General features: G+C 36.0%; 1 protein-coding gene across 10 annotated transcripts in view; it reads left to right on the top strand.

The window, feature by feature from the left end:
• The window catches only part of GRIK2 (glutamate ionotropic receptor kainate type subunit 2), a 577,367-nt gene that overhangs the window by 267,646 nt on the left and 288,115 nt on the right, over positions 1 to 21,606 (top strand). For all 10 annotated transcript variants that reach the window (XM_037012294.2, XM_037012291.2, XM_073220908.1 and 7 more), the window contains 2 exons: positions 116 to 169; positions 3,413 to 3,586. In XM_037012294.2, coding sequence (XP_036868189.1) covers positions 116 to 169; positions 3,413 to 3,586 — 228 coding nt within the window. The remainder of the gene's footprint in view (positions 1 to 115; positions 170 to 3,412; positions 3,587 to 21,606) is intronic.

Raw genomic sequence — 21,606 nt, 5'->3', positions numbered from 1 at the left:
GCTACATTACATTCTACTATTTTCTCTCACCTGTCTTATTGACATAATTTTTTCATATAATGTGTACTTTCAGTATTAATATTTGTATGTTTATTTGTTTATTTTTACTTCTTAGGCATTAGCCATGGGAATGATGACAGAATACTATCATTATATTTTTACCACTCTGGTAAGTAATTTATTAAAACACAAAGATAATGCTCTAAATTTTATTATCATGGCTTTTCAGAATGAAAATGGGTTTTTGAGTGAGAAGAAATACTGTAATTACTAGCACTTTTGTAGTTCTACTTTATTTTATTTTGATAAAACCCAGGTGAATTAAACACCACAGAGAACTAATAATTCTTGGCAGGAAGCAGAATTATTCTGAAATAACAAAATTTCAGATATCAATTCAAAATATTATACTGATTTATGTACCTCTTTAGAAGAGTTTCAGGACATAGTAGATTTTAAAATTAGTTTGCTGAGAAATCAATGCTTTAGAAGAGCACAAATTCTTATGTTGTTAGCTCTATTCGCTTTACGAAAATCAGATTTACTGAAGCTGCTCTTTTAGATTAAATTTCATATCCTTTTTTTGCCTACGTTGAGTTGGATTTTCTAAAAGTCAATATGATTTAATTTGTAATTAGCAAATTGTATGTTACCTTTTATCTTTTGTCTTTACATACCCACCACACAGTTTTTCTTTACTACATATGAAAATCTGACTTTACCCTTCTATCAGACCTACTTACTCTTAGCTCTATTTCTTTCCTAACATGTTATCCTGATTTCTCTTCCTCTATAAAGCAGCTGTCTGTCTCTGTCACTAATTCTTTCCTGCCTTAGGGGAAGAAAAAATGTCCTTTCTTCCTTTCTGAGGTTCTTTGGGTGGTCAGAGAATTAAATTGCATTAAGACATTAACAGAAGAAACAAATTTAATTTTGTGTGTAAGGGAACCCCTAAACTAGGAGACTCGAGGGAAGTTGGGCATTTGAGGCTTATATGCCATCCTGAGCTAAGGACTGGGACAGAGGCTGGGGCTTCAAAGGAAAGGAGAGTAATTCATAGGACGATAGGAAGAGCAGATGTGTGCTGATTAGAAGCTTCTCCTGTAGTGCCCATATGTCTTTCAGATAAAAAAGGTTATTCTGGGAAAAGCTCTTTTTTCTAGTAAAGGGCCCCCATCTAAATTATTTTCTGCAGTAAAGGCAGAGGTAAAAGTTTTTCCTGAATCTACTGGGTCTTAATTGCGTTCAGCTCCAAAGAATCACCAAAGTGGTGTGTGTTGGAGAAGCATATTCCGCACCCCTCCACTGCCCATTCCAAACCTATGAGAGTATCTCCAAATTTGGGCCTCTCTCCTATTTTTTTTTTCCCGTCTCCAATTATTGTCCTCAAAACTGGTATGAATTTAGAGCTTCAATTATTACCTTTATTCAAATGAGATCTAAATGTCCCTCTGTGGTATTCCTGAATTGTTTATTGCTACATTACAGAACAATTCTAATTGTGGTGGCATCAATTCAAGTTATTTAAACCCTAATATATCATCCTCTAAGTTGACCCCTCTTCTGACTTCCTTCAAATGTCCATTGGTTCCTGTATCACCAACAAAATCTAACTTTTCCTCTCTAGTGTCCCTGGCATGCATTTTGTCTATTCCCACAATAATGAGTCAAACGGGTGTTCCCTCCCTGTTTGATCAAAACTCTTCCAATTGGTCTCCTTGCTTTTAGGAGTCTTAAAGCTAACAGATCAAATTACTAACATTCAGTTGATTACAATGCCTTCCTATAATAATAACTCTCCTCCAGTAGAGATTCTTCACACAGTAGCTTGTATTTTTACTGATAAATTATAGGGTTAACTATGCTGTATCTCTTTATCCCTTTTACCAGGCAACCTCTTGCAGCCTGTAAGAAACTTAGTAGCAGGCTGGTAGAGAAGAAGTGGAAGCCTTTACTCATCAGCAAATTATATTTCCATGCTGCTGCAACTCAGTTCTGCCATAATCAAAAGATTGTAAGGAAATAAAAAGTATATCTTAATAAAGAAAAAATTTTAAAAAAGAACTACGATCTATGGAACTTACCAGCCTATAAATGAAGACCTTTTTAAAATTTCATTCTAACCTAACTTTCCCATTTTCTTATGCTGCTATTCTCCTTCAGGAATTCTCTCTTATAGACAAACTGATTTATATCAGTCCCCTGAATAGATTTTGTTTTTCTAAGTTTTGTGTCTCTACTGACATTTTGAATAGCTTCCGTTTTCCTATCAAAGCTGGGCCATTCTTTCTGGTAGCTCAGATTTCACCTGCTCTATGAAGCTGTTCCAAACTATGAAAACTGAAAGTCAGCTGTCTTGCTTCTGACCCCCTGTACTCAACATTTCAATCCTTTGGCCCCTTAGCATATATTGTAATACATTGTCTATTTATCCTTCGGAATAAAATTGTATATCATATGTCTCCCTGACTAGATCACGCATATTGAAAATTAAAAACCTGAAGGTCTCTTATATCTTTCACAGCACATAGCACAGCTCAGGCCACTCTCAGCTGCCCTCCACTGCATTTTATTTCTACATTTTAATCTGTGGTGGCTGTGTGAGTCCAAGACAAGCTGTGCACAGGACCAGTTGCATTGATCTCGCCCTTGTTCTTCATGCTGTCTGCCAACTCTGAGGATTAGCTAATTCCAGCTTCAAAGAGGACCGAAGTCCCATGCTTCATGTTCTCATAGTGACATCCAACTCCCCTGAGAGCTTGGCCTCTTCTCTCCCAGAAAAACCCGAAGGCCAAAGCCAAAGTATTCACTACAAACTGGAAACGACAACCCCAATCTGAAGGCTTTTTATGGGGAAGTCGCTGGAGGTGGTGTGTAAAGACAAAAGTGTTCAAGAATTTCAAGAGTTCTACAACCAAAAAGGCCAGTCTTGTTAACCTTTTCCCTCGGCTTTGAAATAGTCTTCACTAGTTAAAAGCCTTACTTCATGACCTGTTTGTTTTTTTTTTAAAGAAAGATAAAAACCAAATAAAAACAAAATGGCAGTAACTAGCCAAGGAGGGCATACAGAAGATACCTACAGCCAGTTACAAGTCAGATATTAATGCTTTAAATTTAAGGGACGCTGCCCTTCACATGGAGGAGAAAGCTTATGCAGATCTTAAATAAAAGCCTGTTGTTCGCTTGGTAGAATTAGAATATAATATAGAAATACATGTTTATGTAGAGTGTATATATTTGCATTGGCAAAACATGAAGATAGTCTGAATTTTGGTGATTTGCGATGTTTAACAGCGCTTGAGACACCTTGATGTTAACTGTCCTAAGGAAAGCAAGAATAAGTGACTCTTTCAATTACATGTACCTGTGAATTTACTCTTTTGATTATAAGACAAAGGAACCTGTCTTTCAGGACCTCTTTGCGCTTGACGTGGAGCCCTACCGATACAGTGGCGTTAACATGACAGGGTTCAGAATATTAAATACAGAGAACACGCAAGTCTCCTCCATTATTGAAAAGTGGTCAATGGAACGGTTGCAGGCGCCTCCGAAACCCGATTCAGGTTTGCTGGATGGATTTATGACGGTATGAATACCCACTTAAAGATTAGTTTGTGTGTTTCTTAGTAATATTGCATAAGTTTTTATATCATCTGGATCTAAACTTTAATTGTTTGATAGTAAAGGCATAATATCAGAGCTACTATTACAAAGAATTCTATTAATAATTTTTAAAATCAATTTTATATGGCAAATTTACACCTTTATCCAAGTATCTCCAAAGGCGTTACAACAATTGTTAGAATACTACAATGTAGGGATTTCTCTAAAATTAATTAGTGTCATATATGAGATAAATTAAAGCCTGAAAGACATTAACCTGATAGCCCTGTAATCTTAACAACCAACATATGATCACTCTTCATCCAGATTAAAAATAAAATAAAATCTAGACAAAAATTGCAAATATCATACTTGATTTCCATTTTAAATATGGTGTATCAGATGTTTGAAACTTAATAAGACAATGCTATTTTTAAAAATTAAAATGTGTACCATCTTTAAATTGACATTTTAACATGTATATAATTTTTTGATATATACATTCTAGTTCTCCTTACCATTCTTTAATTTCAGGATGTTTATCTTACCATTTGTTAATTTAAAACAATTATTGAATGGTTTTAGGAAAAGTAAATCAATAGACATATGACAGTCTTAACGCTCATATATTGTAAGACTTCCATTGATATGTCCCAGGATTAGTGTGTCTCTGTATGTATCAGAATCACAAAAACTGTCCCATTTTATTTGGGTACTCTCCGTATTTCTGTGTGATTCGCTGTATGACTCTATGTGTCATTTCCTGAAACAAAGTAGTCTTTAGCTTTTAGTAATTTACCTAGGCTATTGTAAGTCAGATAAATACAAAGGAAGGAGTATTAATTTCTTATTCAGAGAAGTAAGGGTTTTTGGAGAGAATGAACCTTCAGAAGATGGAATAAAAAGCGAGTGTCAGGAAGAACACAGGTTTGGGTCCTTTCTTTCCAGCTAAGTCCATTCCTCCTCAACTCTGTCCTTCTTCTGAACTGCAGGTGCTTTGGTGGGAATGAATAAGTGATAGAATAAAAGTGAGCTGGTGAGAAAATGAGTCTATTTATTGAAAATTCTGGGCACTGAATTTAGACCATGGATTTTGAGCTCTTAAGAAGAATTTTGAATGCAAACACTCTGGTTTAGAATAGCCATGAAATGTTTTTTAAGTGCCTTCTTAAATAAAAAAAAAAAAACACCAAAGTTTCTATATGATAATTGCCCTTCATTTATCTATTTGTATTTGCGTAATTGCAAATATAAAGATCTCACCAGAAGATGAGAACATTTTAAAAATGAGTGTGGGGAAGAAATTTATCAGCATGACCATTTTATGAATATTTCTTATCTAAAAATGTATACCAGCTATTTATTTTATTTAGCAGAACATGAAACACAAAATATTTTGGAAGTGACATGAAGTTTGCCATTAAAATGATGATTTCTTCCAAATGGATACAGATTGATTATATTTTTATGATTTTCCTTTTCAAAAATCAATAATATCTTCTAAAATCTTTTCATTATATATATATATAATATAATATAATGTTATATTATGATAATAGAAGATTATATGTAAGATATTTTATTACATAACATTAATTCTTAATTATAAAACAGTGCATGATTATTATAAAAGTAAATGCAATGTGAAATCTGTATAAAAATGTTAGTATATTTATTGCTTGCATGAGCATTCTTTTTCTTTTCCATTTAAGATTATAGTGTAAGCATCTTCTCAGTCACTCAATGTTTAGGAAAAGAAATTAGTAGGCTCTTTCCACCATAAATGGAGTCAGGAAATTAAGAGAACTCTAGTTAGAAAAAAAAAAAAAAGAATTATAGCTTGGCATTGTGGTGTTGGCAATGTTCCCTTCAGTCAATTCATGAGATTTCTGTGTTCATATATCTTTTGTTCCTTTTTTCCTACTATGGTCCCATAAAGAAATAGGATTATCAGCAAAGTCCCTAGTGGTTGGAGCAAGACGTGTTATTATCAGGATCATAGTCATTTGTCAGTATGTGAAATCATAGTGCTTATACTTCCACATTCTTGCTTCATGTTTGAACTCTAAAAGGGAACAATTAATTGTATTCATGTGACTTTTTCCTGTTGAGTGAGCACCTTAATTGACTGTTGGATTAATATCAGCTAAATCAATATTGACTACAAGACCATTTATCCTGCATTTGCAGTTTCTTCTTCTGTGGTCTGGAGTCCATATTAACAGTGTTAATGGTAATAGCTCAGTAAAATTCGTATCTTTATGTGGTATAAAGAGACCAAGTCACATGGCACATCTAAGCCTGATCTAGTCAAGGAAGAAGGAAGAAAGGAAGCCCAAATCCGTTCCTTCCTGCGTAAGATAGTTCCCCCATTGCCCACACACTGCCATCCAGTTAGAGCTCTAAATTCCAGACAGGAGCCCTTGCTATCAAGTCTTTTCTCTACTAGGCATTTGCAATTAATTGTCCACCTATTTTCATGCTCCTGGGATTGTAAAAGTCCCTCCCAGTGAACCCTGTCACTGTCTTTTACTACATGATCAGATGACATTTCTTCCATCTTCCACCCAGTCATCTGACCTCCCCAACCAGAGTTAGTAAAGGTCATTTGAACCCCATTAGAGCTAGGTGATGGTTATATTTATTATTGATTTGTTGAGGTTGCGGCAATCTCAATTCAAGAGGATGAAATCAAGTACAGATACCACAAGGCAAATTTTAAACAGTCTAGTTACATCCTAAAAATCTTCCCCAGTTTTCCCATGATGCCTATGCATATTAAAGCTAATGCACCTGTAATCTATCTTGTACCTTAAAAATACCGTTTTTTCTATGTTGATATAAAATAATACAATGCATAGTCCTGGATAATGTAAATTTCCAGCACAGTAATGATTGTCTTAGTTGGCTCTATCATTTGGATTACTATAAAGAGATTACTATTTTGGCAATTTAAACTCTGGATACCAACTGCTGTCCCCTTTCCTTTCTCCTCTCTTCACATCCAGTAATCATCAAACACTGTCACATTTAATCTATCAATATCTTACTTAACTCTGTTCTTCTCCCCCTCCACCCCAGAGCTCTGCTTTAGTTAAGGACCCAGTGGTCTCTCCCCTGGCTGTTGCACTAGTCCCCTGCTGATAACCCACTCCTAACATCTCCCTCCTACACCTACCTACCTTCTTTCTGGTGTGGCCTTACCCCAACATTGTTCATGATTCCTTGTCATTTACGAAATGAAATCTAAGCCTCTGCCAAGCTTACAAGGCCCCCCATGCTTTGCGTCCTACCACCTGTCCAGCCCTCATAGCTACCCCCTCCCTGTTTTACCAAGCCTCCCGTCTCACCTGTGAAGTGTCAGCGGTACCGGTCTGCCTCATTTCAGCACAGGACATCCCCGTTGTCTGAACCACCTACCATTTGAATGCGCAGCGTATTCCTACTCATGCCATGATCTGCAGGTCATCTGTGACCTTTTCTGGTATTTTACCTCGGTGCTCCCTCATCCATGCACTGCATGTTTAAACCCCCTGTTGAAGTTTAATTCTGGTTCTTTTGTTGCTTTTCACATCTTTCCTAATAGACTGTAAGCTCTTGCGAGATGAGAATGAGGTTTTGTCACCCCTGAAGCCCCTGTACCTAGTCCAGTGCCTGGTGCAAAGTAGGCGCTCATGACGGAGGAGGGACTGCCTGACTGGATGAACGTGTGTCCGTTGAATTTAATCACATGACATCTGTCTTCTAATCACTTGACCCTCATTTCCCCAAATATGTTCTGGAGAATTAATTTTATTTACCAACTGGTACTTTATTATTAAGATATCTAATCATTTGAAAAATGCAATTAGGCTAGACTCAATTGTTAGAAAAATAACTTAAAAGGCAAAAGTGTAGAAATACTTTTGATTAAATAGTGAAAGTTTAGGGAGTCAAGTAGCTCCCATTCTCTAATGAAGGGAGACAGTTTCTGAGAGAGGTGAGTCTTTCTGTGTTTAAGTTCCAATGTCCTCCCAAGAATTATTTCTTTATAACAATAGACCATAGCCCCAAAATTTTATAATTCCTTTCATTTCATTAACGTCAACGATCAGCATCTTGTGTATACAATTCACAGGAGGAAGTTAGCTCATGCAGTAAGGGGACACCTGTGATCATCCTGTTACTGTACAAAGATTGACCTCTAGAAAATAGAACCATAGAAAAAGAAGATATAACCAGGCAGGCTTTCATTTACTACTAGAACTACAAGCCTGCTTTTGCTGCTGCCTCCTTATCTTCATTAGCTGTGGCTGTTTTCTTCAATTCATTTGAAAAGAGAATATTTGTAAGACTGCCACACAATGGATCAAACTCACTCACCATTTGTTACTCAATAAAAGCATTTTGAAAAAGTCCGTTTTACCTCAAGTACTACTAAAACACTGAAAGAGAAGTAAAAAAGGTAGCAAAAGAATGAATGAATTACCCTTCCTTGGATCAATTTTATTTTTGTATATGTTGCACACTGTACTCAGTGTTTGATACCAGACGTCCAGGATTTGGCAATGAAAGACAGTATCTCTGTTTTCTCACAAAACGTAGAGAATTGGCAAAACTAGAAGGTAGCGGATGTCTCACTATCACATCTCACATCTTTGTTGGTACAAAAGTCATATTCGAACTTCAGTTGTTGACCTCTTCCCACTTTGGAGCTTCTTTGATTGATTTAGTGACCTCAGTCTTCCTTCAAATTCTGTTCAGGTTCCTTGGTTCCCATGCAGTGTTGTGGTAGCAAGACACCATATATTTACCAGAGGTTTTAGATAACTTCTTTGCCTTTTGCTGAAAATGCGTGACAGTTTACAAAATTTATTAGCATAACTGCGAGGTTTATTCTTGTCTTCACCCCAGAAGAAATACTTGGGGGTCTATATTATAATCAACTTCAGCATAAATGTTTTTGTAAGATACTTTAGAGTATAATGAGGGCATAAGAACAATATTTATTACACTTATATAGCATTGATTTAATTCACAGTAAAAGAACAGAGAGGATGTGGCATTAATAATAGAATGACAGAATATTTATTCACTTTGTATACTTAATTAATCTTCCATGATGTACAAAGCTGCAAGGTAAATCTGAATACAAATAAATAAAATGACCTAAAACCTGCATCATTTCATTAACATAGAGCATTCCACCTAATTGCCTTTGCTCATTTGCAGATTGAATAATCAGCATTTATCTAAAGCTGATAAAGAGTTGAAATTTCCATTTGAAGCAATTGTTCCTTACATGAAAAATGGCAGTTGCAATGAAACATTTTTTAAACTTTCACTTAAAAAAATCAAGAGAACATTTTTACCCCTTCTGTCCTAAAAAGCAAAATTTGTATTCAAAGCATTGATCTAAAATCATACAGTACAAACTTGTAAAGGAGTAAAACATTTATGCTCACATTTTTTTTCAGTTTCTTATTGCATATTTAATGGCTACATATTTACATGTGGATATAAGCAATCACAGAAAGAGAGACAGAGAGAGAAAGATCCTAACAAGAGCTCAAAGACCAACATTGCTGAGCTGGGAATTGGCCAATTCGGAGGTTTAGGGCTCCCCATAGGTACTGGGCATCAAAGTAAAATTGGTTAAGAGTAAACAAGGAATGCAACCTTGAAAAACCAAAACATCAGGCAGGCTACAAAGGGCAACAAGTCCTCAAACTTGGGAAAGCAAGTGTAGGACACAGCACACAGGGAACACAGGGAACACAGGGTGGTTGAGAAAATAAGCAATAGATGCTTTCACTAGAGCAGGCCCTCAGGTTAGGATCGGGTCACACCAAGTTTGACATAATGTTCAATGTCCTGGATTAGAAGAACTGATTGCAAAGCAATGTGAGATAAAGCTGAGATAGAATTTTTACATATAAGTTAATTAATAAATGATTATAAATGTGCATCATTTAACATATAGGAATTCAGAATAGTTCAAGTCAGCATGAAATAGTGGTTGAAATTATTTAAAAACACTAAGAGATGACATTGAGGGCTATAAATAACAAGGAATATTATTACTCAGAAACATTCATAATGAACTACAGAAAAGTTCTGGCTTAGGAAGGTTAACGGCTCCTATAAACAATTGTACTTTCTCTTGCATTAAATCCATTTCTCAAGTAGAAAGAAAAGTAAATGAAAGGAAAAGAGGGGATGCGAACTCAACAGTCCAAGCAGTTTATTGCCTAACTAAGAGGGCCCGTCTGTTCTGAGCAGCAGAACAAAGAAGGCGCCTTTACAGGCTAAGAGGCTTTTTATGGCCGGGCTCTTTGAGGGAAGGGGTCCGGGAAAAGGTGGACTTGTGGCTTGCTGATGAATGCTTGTAGCCTAGGGAAGATGAAGCCTGGGTCTCTTAGAGATGGCGGGTGGGCTTATTCAAAAAGGCGGTACTCCTGTCCGGATTCTATTAGTAAATCTATTTCTAAAATGTGCAACACATGTTTTCTGGCTGTTTGCATTTAGGATAAAGTACATAGACCTAAGCTACGTTCTCTGTTTGGCAATAAGGGGTGGACTGGGAGGAAGTAAACTGGTAATAATTGCTCTTAAAACTAGGATTCCCTGCACTATTTCATTTTATTCAAAATTTTAGGACTTTGTTTTAGGAATTGCATTTGTTATTTCCAGAATTTTGGAATTTATTTCCAAAAAATATTAAAATGTAACACCAGGTAATATATATCTTGGCCTCACTACAATCTTTAAAATAAATACATTTAATAATAATTTAATAAAACACATTTCCCTTTAAGTACTTACATTTATATACAATTTTATATAAAGATAATATAAAAGCATATAATGTTTATACATTTGTATTTATATCAGTTCATATTACTTTCAGATGCTGTTATGAATAGTAATCTATGTACTCTTATTTACTGCAAAGAATGTTTTTGGCTGCAATGTTAATAGGGTAATTAGCATTTATAATATATACATCAATATGTATAAGATTTTGATAGTTTTGTTATTAAACATTAATAATTAATTACTTATAAAAATGTTCACTTATAAACATTTAACATTTAACTATAGATTTTAATTTTGGATTCAATTATGTCTGTCAAATTTTAACACATTTTTCTCTGTCCCCTACTGTGATCTGTAACAACAAAGTTCAGCTTTTTTGTCATCATAATTTCAGAAGAATTTTATTTAAAAATTGAGACAGCTGGAAGACATTACAAATGAATCAATAACTTGGGCATATAATAACGTTTATATGTAACAAAACCACAATCATAATTTTTTTTCACATAAATATATATCACAGTAGATGTTTCCATTTTTTTTGTCTTTAAATTGCCTACCTCTGTTTCCCACCAATGCACAAATTCTCTTGCCTATTTGATCCAAAGGATTATCTGACTCTGATACTAGAAATAGGAGCCTACACATATATAAAGTGGAAATAGTCAGGACCTTAGGATGTACAGCAGCGTAAGAAGTTGATCCAAACAATGTCTTCATATATAAACTCTAAATCTCCTCCTATTGCATGTTACATTGCATACATGTTGCATTTGTATTGACAGTCTCTACTCTAAAATAACCTAATTGTGAGATGTATTTAATGCTTACTACATCCTAGTGCTCTCACGGCCTGGTAACCACATCATGGGACAGTTAAAATGCTCATTTTATAGATGCAGATCCATAGAATAGGTAATTTATGTCTAAAAAGGAAGATCCCTGTACCATAATCAGAAGCGAATATAGAGGAATCCTTAAGCATCCAGAAATAAAAGTTGGGCATGATGAATTAGAAGCCTGCAAAACATGTCACACTTATTGCCTGCTGCTTCAACTGTAATGTACAGCGTTTCACACCGATTTTGGGTGAGAGGCAGGGAGTTGGTGTACGAAATCCTCCTATTTCTTCCTCAAATAGATTTAAACTAACAAACAGGGATCAGAAGCCAGCATCTGAATCCCATTTCAAACCCTTTCTAATGCTCCTAATTAACTTACAAAAATACTGGAAACCTACCTGGGTTTTTGAAACTAGAAGCTATTTTATTGCCTCTTGTTAAACTCCCAGAGCCTTATAAAAATAGAAGAATTTTGATGCAGTGCTTATAGTTTAATTAATCCAATCATATTACATCAGCATCATTTTGTTATATTTCTTGTATGCTAGCAGTGAGGTGGTGGGGGGTGTGTGTGTGAGATGATCATTGGCATAGAAATCTTTAGAAGGATTCATACAGAATCTTAGTACTTGAATCTAGTAGTCTTTTTTTTCCAAATGGGCCCAACCACAATGATTTGAAATGTGCTATTAGAAGGATATATCCCTATTTAGCAGCTTTTAAATCTACTTAGAAGTTTATAAAAATGACATGTGCCATTTATTTCCTCTCACTGTCAGGTCACTTCCTTTTAAGATTAAGAAGATGGCTTGTTGGGCACAGAATTAAAGGATGGGTTTTGCTTTGGTTTTTTTTTTTTTAATGCCAGTTAAATTTATTGTATTTCCATCTTAGGGCAAGTACTTTGGGATCAGAATCACTTGACAATTGAAACCAAGTTCTGCTTATTACTTCCTTTATAAGCTCCCGCTAATTATATCATATCTCTGAGCCTCAATTACTTCATTTTAACAGAAGTAGTAATGCTTACACCATAGTATCACTGTAAAGATTAAAGCATAATTTGTACACTGCTCAAAGATGGCGTCTGGCACATAGTAAGCTCCCCCAAAAATGAAATCCATTTATTTCAAGGCAAATAACATTTTTGCACTTTAGATGCTATTTCCATCATTTTGAGTCTTATGCCCTGTTTGTACATATGACAATTGAGTAAGAATGTAACTATGTAAATACTATTATAAAAAAACACCAGAGTAGGTAGTTGCTTACTCTGAGGCTCTGGATGCGATCAAATGAATGAATGAACATGAATCATTACTAGTTTTACTTCAAAATTACTTTTCATTTTGTGACACTGGTACCTAAGTAATTACATTTATATTAGAAAGACAATTTTTTCAATAAGTGTAGCCTATGCAGTTTTGTGATATAAAAGCCTAAGAAATGTGTTCAGAATCTAATCAGATGCACGAACTTCCAAGACAGACTTGGCCAATCTCTTTAAATCCACATTAATAAATCAAAAGAATATTTCAGACAAAATGAAATGAGGAGTTTTAGGGTGAATTTGCCTAAGGGATATTAGGAATTCTCTTGCTTTATTATGCAGAGAAGAAATATTATGTTGATCTTTCATTTCCCTTCCTAAAAGAAGTCATAAATATTTCATTCATTAATCTTCACAATGCCCTGTGACCAAATGAACCAGAAAAGTATAATTATTAAACAGACACAGATGTTGAAATGGTACCAAATCAGTCCTTCATGAAAAATTCCTGCATATTATTACTCATTAATTCAGTCTCCAAATATTTATTGAACACCTACTATATGCAGCGTGTGTTATTATACCATGTGGATGATATGAAAAAATATGTATATCTATATAGGCATACATTGGAGATTCAGGTGGGTTCAGTTCCAGATCACTGAAATAAAGGTAATATTGCAATAAAGCTAGTCAAATGAATTTTTTGTTTTTGATTGCGTATAAAAGTAATGTTTACACTATACTGAAGTCTGTTAAGTGTGCAGGAGCATTATGTCTAAAGGTATATAACCTTAATTAAAAAATGCTGTCTTGCTAAAAAATGCCAACCATCATCTGAGCTTTTAGTAAATTGTAATCAGTGATCACAGATCACCATATCAACTAAAGTCATAATGAAAAGGTTTGAAATATTGCAAGAATTATCAAAATGTGACACAAAGGCACAAAGTGGGCAAGTGCCATTGAGAAAATGGTACCTATAGGCTTGCTCGATGCAGGGCTGCCACAAGTCTTCAATTTATAAAAATTGCAATATCTGCAAAACATAATAAATGGAAGTGCAATAGAACAAGGTATGCCTATATCTGTTACCCGATGTCTGCACCTGAAGAATTATCAGTTTAGTAAGGAAAGTAAAACATAGTCTGAAATAATGAAAACAGTGCTGACATGTAATAAGGAATATGTGTAGAAAATAGTGTGTTCAAAATCACTTTTGCTTTAGGATGTAATTAGAACTTCATGTAAAATCACAGCTTGAGAATATTATATGCGTAAGTTTACGGAAAGAACAGTTGCTTTGTAGTTCCCTCTCTGGACATAGTGACACATCTAGCATCCTGAGGTCAGTCCAAGAACTCAAGAGACGTGAACAGGTGATCAGGCCAGGTGATGGGACCGCAGCTTCACTGCAGGACGCTTCACTCAGCTGTGCCTTATTCACGCTGGAGAATTCCATGGATGCTACCAGTTCGAGGCACTCCAGAAAGTGGGACCACAGTCCTGGAGCTGCTGCCAGACTTGAGATCCTGGTATTTCTGCCAAAATTGTGTTAGCCAAATAGTCATCTCTACGCCTTTGTTGCCTCTGGTGGCTGAAACCATTTTTGCCAGCTGTCTCTCCATCAGCTGTCTGGTCACTCACCGCTGGAGCTAGGGCTCATGTTCATTGCCAAATTGGCCTGGCTTCTCCCTCATCCGGCTTTTAGCTTTTCAGTTATTTAGCTTTTAGTTTACCCAACAAACATGCACCTGGGAGTTGGCGTGGCTGCGTCAGGAGCTGCATGTCAGTCACACTCCCCCACCTCCCTAGTGTTTTCTCTCTCACCTGACCGCACTTGGGCATCTTCCGTTCTTCAGAGGTATTCTGCATTGGGGTCTCCATTGTTTTTCTCCTGAGAGTTTCCTTGACCCTTTGCAAATGTATCCATTTCCTCCCCAGCAACTTCCAAGCACCTGATACTAAGGAGTAGAAGGAAGACTGGTTTGTGTAAAAACAATTATACGGTTGCCATGGCCACCACATTATAAATAAATAATGTCACAAAGTCACTTAGACGGATCTACTGAGAGCAAGAAAACCTACACGCCATGAGAACTGATGTTTCTGTCTTTCAACACAGAGCTACATTAATAATAATAATTTTATTTTTTTTATTATTAACTTACATCACCAAGTAGTGGGCACACCTGCTATAGTGTAAGAATTTGATAGTTTGGTGTGACTGGGAAGGGAATTTTGGAGGAGGTAGTGCTTGCTCTGGATCTTGAATTTGAATTTGAATGTAGAATAGCATTTTGATAGAACTGGACGTGAGCAGGAAGGCTGCGTTGGAAGAAGAGAATGGAAAGCCATTGTTACATGCTTTAGACTATGAAAGTGCAATAAAGGTAATCTCTACCAGTTACTGTATATCCACTCTCTGCTAAGCATTTATGCCTTTTGGGTTATTTATATAAAAATATGCTTGCCTTACACTCTCTCCAATTCTCATAAAAATGCTGCAAGATGAGAATTATTTCTCACTTTGCAGAGGACGGAACTAAGGCTCAAATATGTTTAGTATGTTGGAGTATGAACGTGCAGACGTCTTCCAGGGACATTCAGCTCAGAGGGCGGAGGCTGCGCACTAAGTCTAGGCCTTCCGAACCTGATAAACCTCGTGCGCTTCCTGCTCCGCCCTGTCCCAGGAGGGCTCACCTGGCTTCGTGCAGGTCTAACACTGTGTTCAGGAGGAGGCAGGAAGCGGTAATTCAAGCCTCTACTCATAATGAATCTGAGTTGATGGTGATACTGAAAGGCAAAAAATTTGGAAGCTGGAGTATCGTTTCTCATTGCAGCAATGTCTCAGTGTCTTTTTCAGAAATAGAGGGAAACGTCTATTTCTGATTCTATGGGTGTATGTTTACAATGCTTCATAGAAAAAGATCTAGCCAACGTGTGTTTGGCCACCTAGACTAAGCACTCCTGAAAGTGAGAAAATTTAAGTCATATTGAACAGGAGTTAAAGAATTACTGCATCTTTAGGGTCTTTGGTTCTCAGTGGTCATGCCAGAACAGCCTGAGGCTCCACACCAAATGTGTCTGGGTCTGGGCAGTATGCCTTGGGAAAAGAGGTATTATTTGAATTCCAGTGCAGCTTTCAAGGAAAATATTACTCCTGCTAAATGTTACCTTTAAAAATCAACTTCTCAGACTGCATTTGCAGCTTTTAAATATTTATTCTTCTCTCCAAATCCTTTACTTAATCAAAGGGAAAAGGCAAATGAATAAGTGGTAAATTAGAGACTGTGACACACCTTTAAAATATGAACTTCTCTAGCCCCTAAGGGAGGTGCGCATAAATTTACCTGATGAAAGTCATGTATAGTTTTCTAGATTCGAGAGTCTGCTAGGCTAAAAATTTCATTTCAAGTAAATTTGAAACAATCAAAATCACAATGAAATAAATTCAGATGTTACTCATTTGTCCACTTTTAAAGTCATCATAAATATTTTGAAAATTTTATACTATTTAAATTTTATTGCTGTACTGTATTCATACTGTAGAAAATTTATTAAGTAAAAAAACTATGTGGAGGAAATTAAAAATTTCTATTCATTAACACACCAGGCAAAAAGAATGACAATTAATATTTAGGTAACAACAAAAGTTCCCTAAACCTGTCTTCGCTTAAGTGATTCCCGAGAGTAACCAAAATTCTCTATCCATTGGTTAAAATAAACTGATTTCTTTTCTATTGAAGTATAGTTGACATACAATTAATATATTAGTTTCAGGTATACAACAGGCAATTCAGTATTTTATACATCATGAAGTGGTCACTCTGATCAACCTAGCTACCATTTGTCAGCATACAATGTACATTATTTTTAACCTTTTTATTTTTAATTTCACATATTCCCCACACTGTACACTGCATCCCCATGTCTCTTTATTTTATAAGTGGAATTTTGTGCCTTTAATCTCCTTTCCTCATTTCATCCTCCCCACAACCACCAAATTTTTCTCTGTATCTACGAGTCTGCTTTATTTTGTTAATCTGTTTTGTTTTTTAGATACCACATATAAGTGAAATCATACAGTAATTGTCTTTCTCTGACTGACTCATTTCACTGGGCATAATACCCTCTAGGTCCACCCATGTTGTTGGAAATGACAAGATTTCATTTTTTTTAATGCTGAGTAATACTCCATTGGAGATATCTTTATCTGTATCTATATATCACATCTTCTTTGTCTTTTCTTATATTGATGGACATTTAGATTGCTTCCAAAATGTACTTACTGATGACCGCAGCAGCCTGAAAATTCACTGCTAGTGGCCTTCTCTATTATATTTCTACATTTTGTTCCTGCAGTTGTGTATTCTTAAAAGAGGTCAGTAGAGTTTCTTCCAAAAAATGTTTATGCTTGTACTTACCAATGACATAATTCAATTAAATATTTCATAAAATACTGAAATACAAGGACAAAACAAAATATCATTTTAATGAAAGCTGATTACATTGGAAAAACTTAAGGCAAGCCTCTAAGATCTTTTTAGTACAAGCAAGACAGCTCCAAAAGGTAGATACTGCATATAGTTTGCTCTGCAAGTCTCTCTATTCTTCTTTCAATTAGAAGAAACCAAAGCTAGAAATGATAATCCATTATGTTTAGGGCTTATGCACAACAGCAGAGGGATCCCAGTCAGCAAATCCATGGAAAGGGTCTTGGCTCTACCTTAGCATGTTCAGGGGTAAACTTACAGGTAGATGTTTTACATTGAAATAAAAACTTCTACATATATTTGCTTTAACCAATCATCTTAATTAACTGGACAAATTTAAGTTTGGTTGCTTTGGAAAAGAAGTCATCCATGTACTTATTTCTATTAATGTTTCTGCATCCTTGTACGTATTTTATTAGAGATAGGATCCTATGTACACAGTTTGCATGATGTTCTTAAACTAATATTTACTTAAATCTGCTACGTGTCAGGCCTGTTCTTCGGGTAGAGATATAGTGGTGAACAGGAAAAGGACAGAGTTTATCTTCTATTTGGGAAGTACAAGGATAAGCTGAAGACAGCTTATTTAGGGTGAGAGGGTAGACAGTGATTGGGCTTGGGGCGGGCTCTTCAGGGTGAATGAGAAATGGAGAACCATGCACAGCCTCATCGGAAGAGCATTGTCAGCGGAAGGAACAAGGACAAACTGTCACGGTGGAAATCAGCAAGTTGTGTCTGCGGGAAAGTGTCCTGGATGATTTAAAGTAAGAGGAAAAATGATACTAGATCAGAGAAATGATTATGAGACATATCATTTAGGTCTCTGAAGGACAGGTAAGTTTGGATTTCGATCTAATTGCAATGGAGCCCCTAGAGGGCTTTAAGGAAGGGAGGGGTGAGTCTGATTCAGGCATTGAGATGATGCCCGTGGCTTCCACATGACATTAGTAGGCAGGAAGCAAAAGTAAAATAAAGAGACAAGTTAGACAGATGGTGCAGTGATGCTGATGGGAGATGCTCAGGTGACCTGGACTCAGGTTTTAGCCATGGAGCTAGAATGATTGATAGAATTTGAGTGAGATACAGTTTAGGGTGATATCCATAGGATTCATTAATGAGTAAATTTGGGGCATGGGGTTGAATCAAGGAGGATGTAGCAGTTACTGCCTGTGCCTTGCCCATAGCTCTCAGACTTTACGGTTCAGGATGCCCAGAAGACCTGGAGTTGCCAGGTGTAGACCTGCAGTAGACCTGCTTCTCTGTGTCTAAGGACATTTTTCAGAAGAATCTCTGCTCACATTTCTACCAAGCTGAAAGTAGTTGGCAGTTAACACCCCTTCCCTCAGCCCCAAAAGCCCTTATCCAATGAGAATCAATTTAGAAATATCCCAGCTCCCCCTCCCTCAGTCTTAGAATGAGACAATTCTGACATGTGAACTTTACATAATTTCTCAAAATTTCCCTGTGAGATCAAGCTGCATTTGCACATTAGGGTAGCCGGTTTAATCACCATTTATTAGTGGCTTTCCCTTCCCTGTGTCACCTGTTCCCTTCCTTGTTGGTGTTCCTGTGACTTTTGAATAAGCTAGTTGATGGAAATGGACCATATATGAAAAATACAGAAGAATCACTGTGAAACTGATTTGGGGGTGAAAAAATCAAAGTACCTTTTTGATGCATTACGTTTGAATTGCCTATTAGACATTCAAATGTCTAATTACTGATTGTGTTCCTACTATGTTCTTTGCACCTTGACTGTGTCAGACACATAATAGACACTCAATCGCTACTCCTTGAATAAAGGATATAATTATTTGGGGAACAAATTATTTTCAGATGACAAATATTTTATATGTTCAAAATTCAGATGAAAGATCAGAATTAATGTACATATCTGTGAGTCAACAGGACATAGGTGATATTTAAAGTCAAGGGACTAGATCATCGAGGAACACAATGTGATCAGAGGGAGAGGAGTGCCAGGAACTGGCCTACAAAGTAAAAAAGAGAAGGAGGAATCATCACAGGTATTTGAAGAAAGGTGTGCAGCTTTAAGGTAGAAGGAAAACAATAAAAGAATCTGATTTCGTGGAAGCCCCAGAGAAGAAAGCATTCTGAGGACAGAGTGTTCAATGGTGTGTAACTACCAACACTTGAGACAATTCATCATTAGATGAAATGTGCAAACACTTATCTTTACAAGTTGGAATTGGCCTTAACTGGTCTCTGGCTGCCAGGAAATTTTCTTTTAATGTCCATGTCTTTTTATAGTAGCATAATATTAGTTAGAAGGAATAGAAAAATATTTATCAACTGTGTACATATGTTTCAACTGGTGACAAATCAAAGAAAACATAAAATTTGGTAATTTGTATCAAATTATATGAAAGATAAAACTAGTGACAGTTAATGTTAGAATTCACTGTTTTAATGTTCTACAAATATAAGGCAGCAATCATTTATAATTGCAAGTAAATGACAAAGTTAAATGTGGTAAAAAATATTTTGCATACCAATTAATTTCTCCATCTACTTTGATGCTCTTTGAATAGTAAATATTGAATATACAATCTTTTAAGCGGCATTGTTTCTCCTTCTTTAATCAGCCACTTAAAATGAACTCTTTAAGAAGTGCAGTAATAAAAGATAAACCAACAGTGTTAGGAAATATGTAAGGAGACATGTAAAATTCTAATCTCGCTAGTGGTGTATTCAGTATTTGGCCTTCATCAACATGTATCCACAAGAACACAGCTGGACAGAACATCTTCCTGTGATCTTTCATAGCTCTGTGTTGCCCTATAAGTGACTCAGCTACGAATCAGTGAATGTGCTTCAGGCTTTGATTTTTGTTTTTAGTTCAAAGATGAACACCATGAGGACACCACCCATAGAGAGATTTATCATGTCTTGTTTCAGATCTCCTGTAGTAAAAGCTGAGTTTTCTTGTCTTTGTTCTACCAAATACCTCCTATGTATCATAGCTTTTTTCTAATGAATCATTTTTGAATACATTGGAGAATATTAACCAGAATAAGATAAAATTAAAGTAGGTTTCCCCACCCTCTAAAAAAATAAAATACCACCCCAAGATACCTGTGGGTATATTTATTTTGAAAAATTTTATTTTCTCATATTGTATATTTGCAAACATATACCTACACTATGCAGAAAATTTAATTCTTAATTTTATATTAAAAAAGATATCAAATATTGTGACTGTTTTGGTCTTCTGTGAGGCAAATGCAAGATGAGATTAGACATGCAGCAGATTTTATTGGCAGACATGCCTGTGAAGGATAAAGAGGGAGAAAGTTAGAAAACGGAGATAGTCTTCAGACTGAGATGCACGTCTGAGATCTGTGAAAGGGGAGACACAAGTTACCGTTGGATAGAAAGAGCCTCCGCCTGCAGTGCAGATATTCTCAGTGATGCAGAAGGGGATTCCTGAAGCCAGAGCTTCCCCTGGGAGGAATTTTGCGTCAGGCAGGAATGGTCTGATGCTAGCAAGCCTGCCAAGTTCCGTCATCAGCTGGGAGCCGCCTCGCTGAAGTGCGACCTGGGGAACACGGTGATGTATTCCGGGGTGCAGAATCTGGAGGGAATTTAATCAGCTAAGATTTGAAGGAACTTTGAAGGAAGATTTGAACAGGGCTCTCTGTGGCCATCGCATGTACATATTTTGGGCCTTTTAGTGGAGCTCTTGTTAAGGGATAATAGCAGATTTTTCTTTCTTAGTTTCCTTAGTTTATAAAGTCCACTCCTAACTTACCATGTACTGAAAGTGTTACCAGGTGAGAGACCAAGGTTGGACTGTGTAGCTACTTTATGGATACTGGATTAAAAACAATCAAAATAGCTAAATCAATCAATTGCAAAACAGATGTCCTGATTATCGGACAGTTTAAGCTTCTATGTATTTGCAAATGAATAACCGTGTTTTAATTTGACACATAATACTAGTAAGAAGTTAATTCAAAAATATACAAGGGTCATTATATTTCATTGAGGAACACCCAGTAGTGTCGAACAAAATAGGAAGAGAAACTTGAAAACATGAAAAATAGTATAATTGGAAAACAAAGCACATAGATTTAGTGATGGAGTTAATTGGGCATAGACATATGGCCTGCACATGCATTATATATTTTTAAAGAATTCTGGTAATATAGTCCTGCTGAAACTAAAACTCTATGGCAGAGGGAAAGTGAATAGGATCTCCCATTGAGCTCTGAAGGGTACTCAACTTACTTACTGTATCTTAATTAGGAGATCATAACTTTGTCTTTGATTACAAAGTCTGATTGCACACATACATACACACAATTACAAAGATTGCTGGATTTTTCAGTGTTTCTAGAGAATTTATTACAGTTATTTTAAAATTAATTGTCATTGTACAGTAGTACAACTTTAGACTCAATAACAGATTATAGTGAATGTTGACTATGTGCTAGACATTGTCCTGGGTACTGCTAATACCCAGGGAAAGCAAATTAGGTACTACCCTTCCCTTCTGGCTAGTGGAAATTTCATTCATTCACCCTCTCAGATAAATAGAATATGTATTTTTCAGCTGCTTTCTGGTCACTGGGGA

The sequence above is a fragment of the Manis javanica genome, chromosome 13 (genome assembly GCF_040802235.1).
Source record: "Manis javanica isolate MJ-LG chromosome 13, MJ_LKY, whole genome shotgun sequence".
NCBI classification, from domain to species: domain Eukaryota; kingdom Metazoa; phylum Chordata; class Mammalia; order Pholidota; family Manidae; genus Manis; species Manis javanica.
This window is presented reverse-complemented; position numbering and strand designations above follow the sequence as displayed.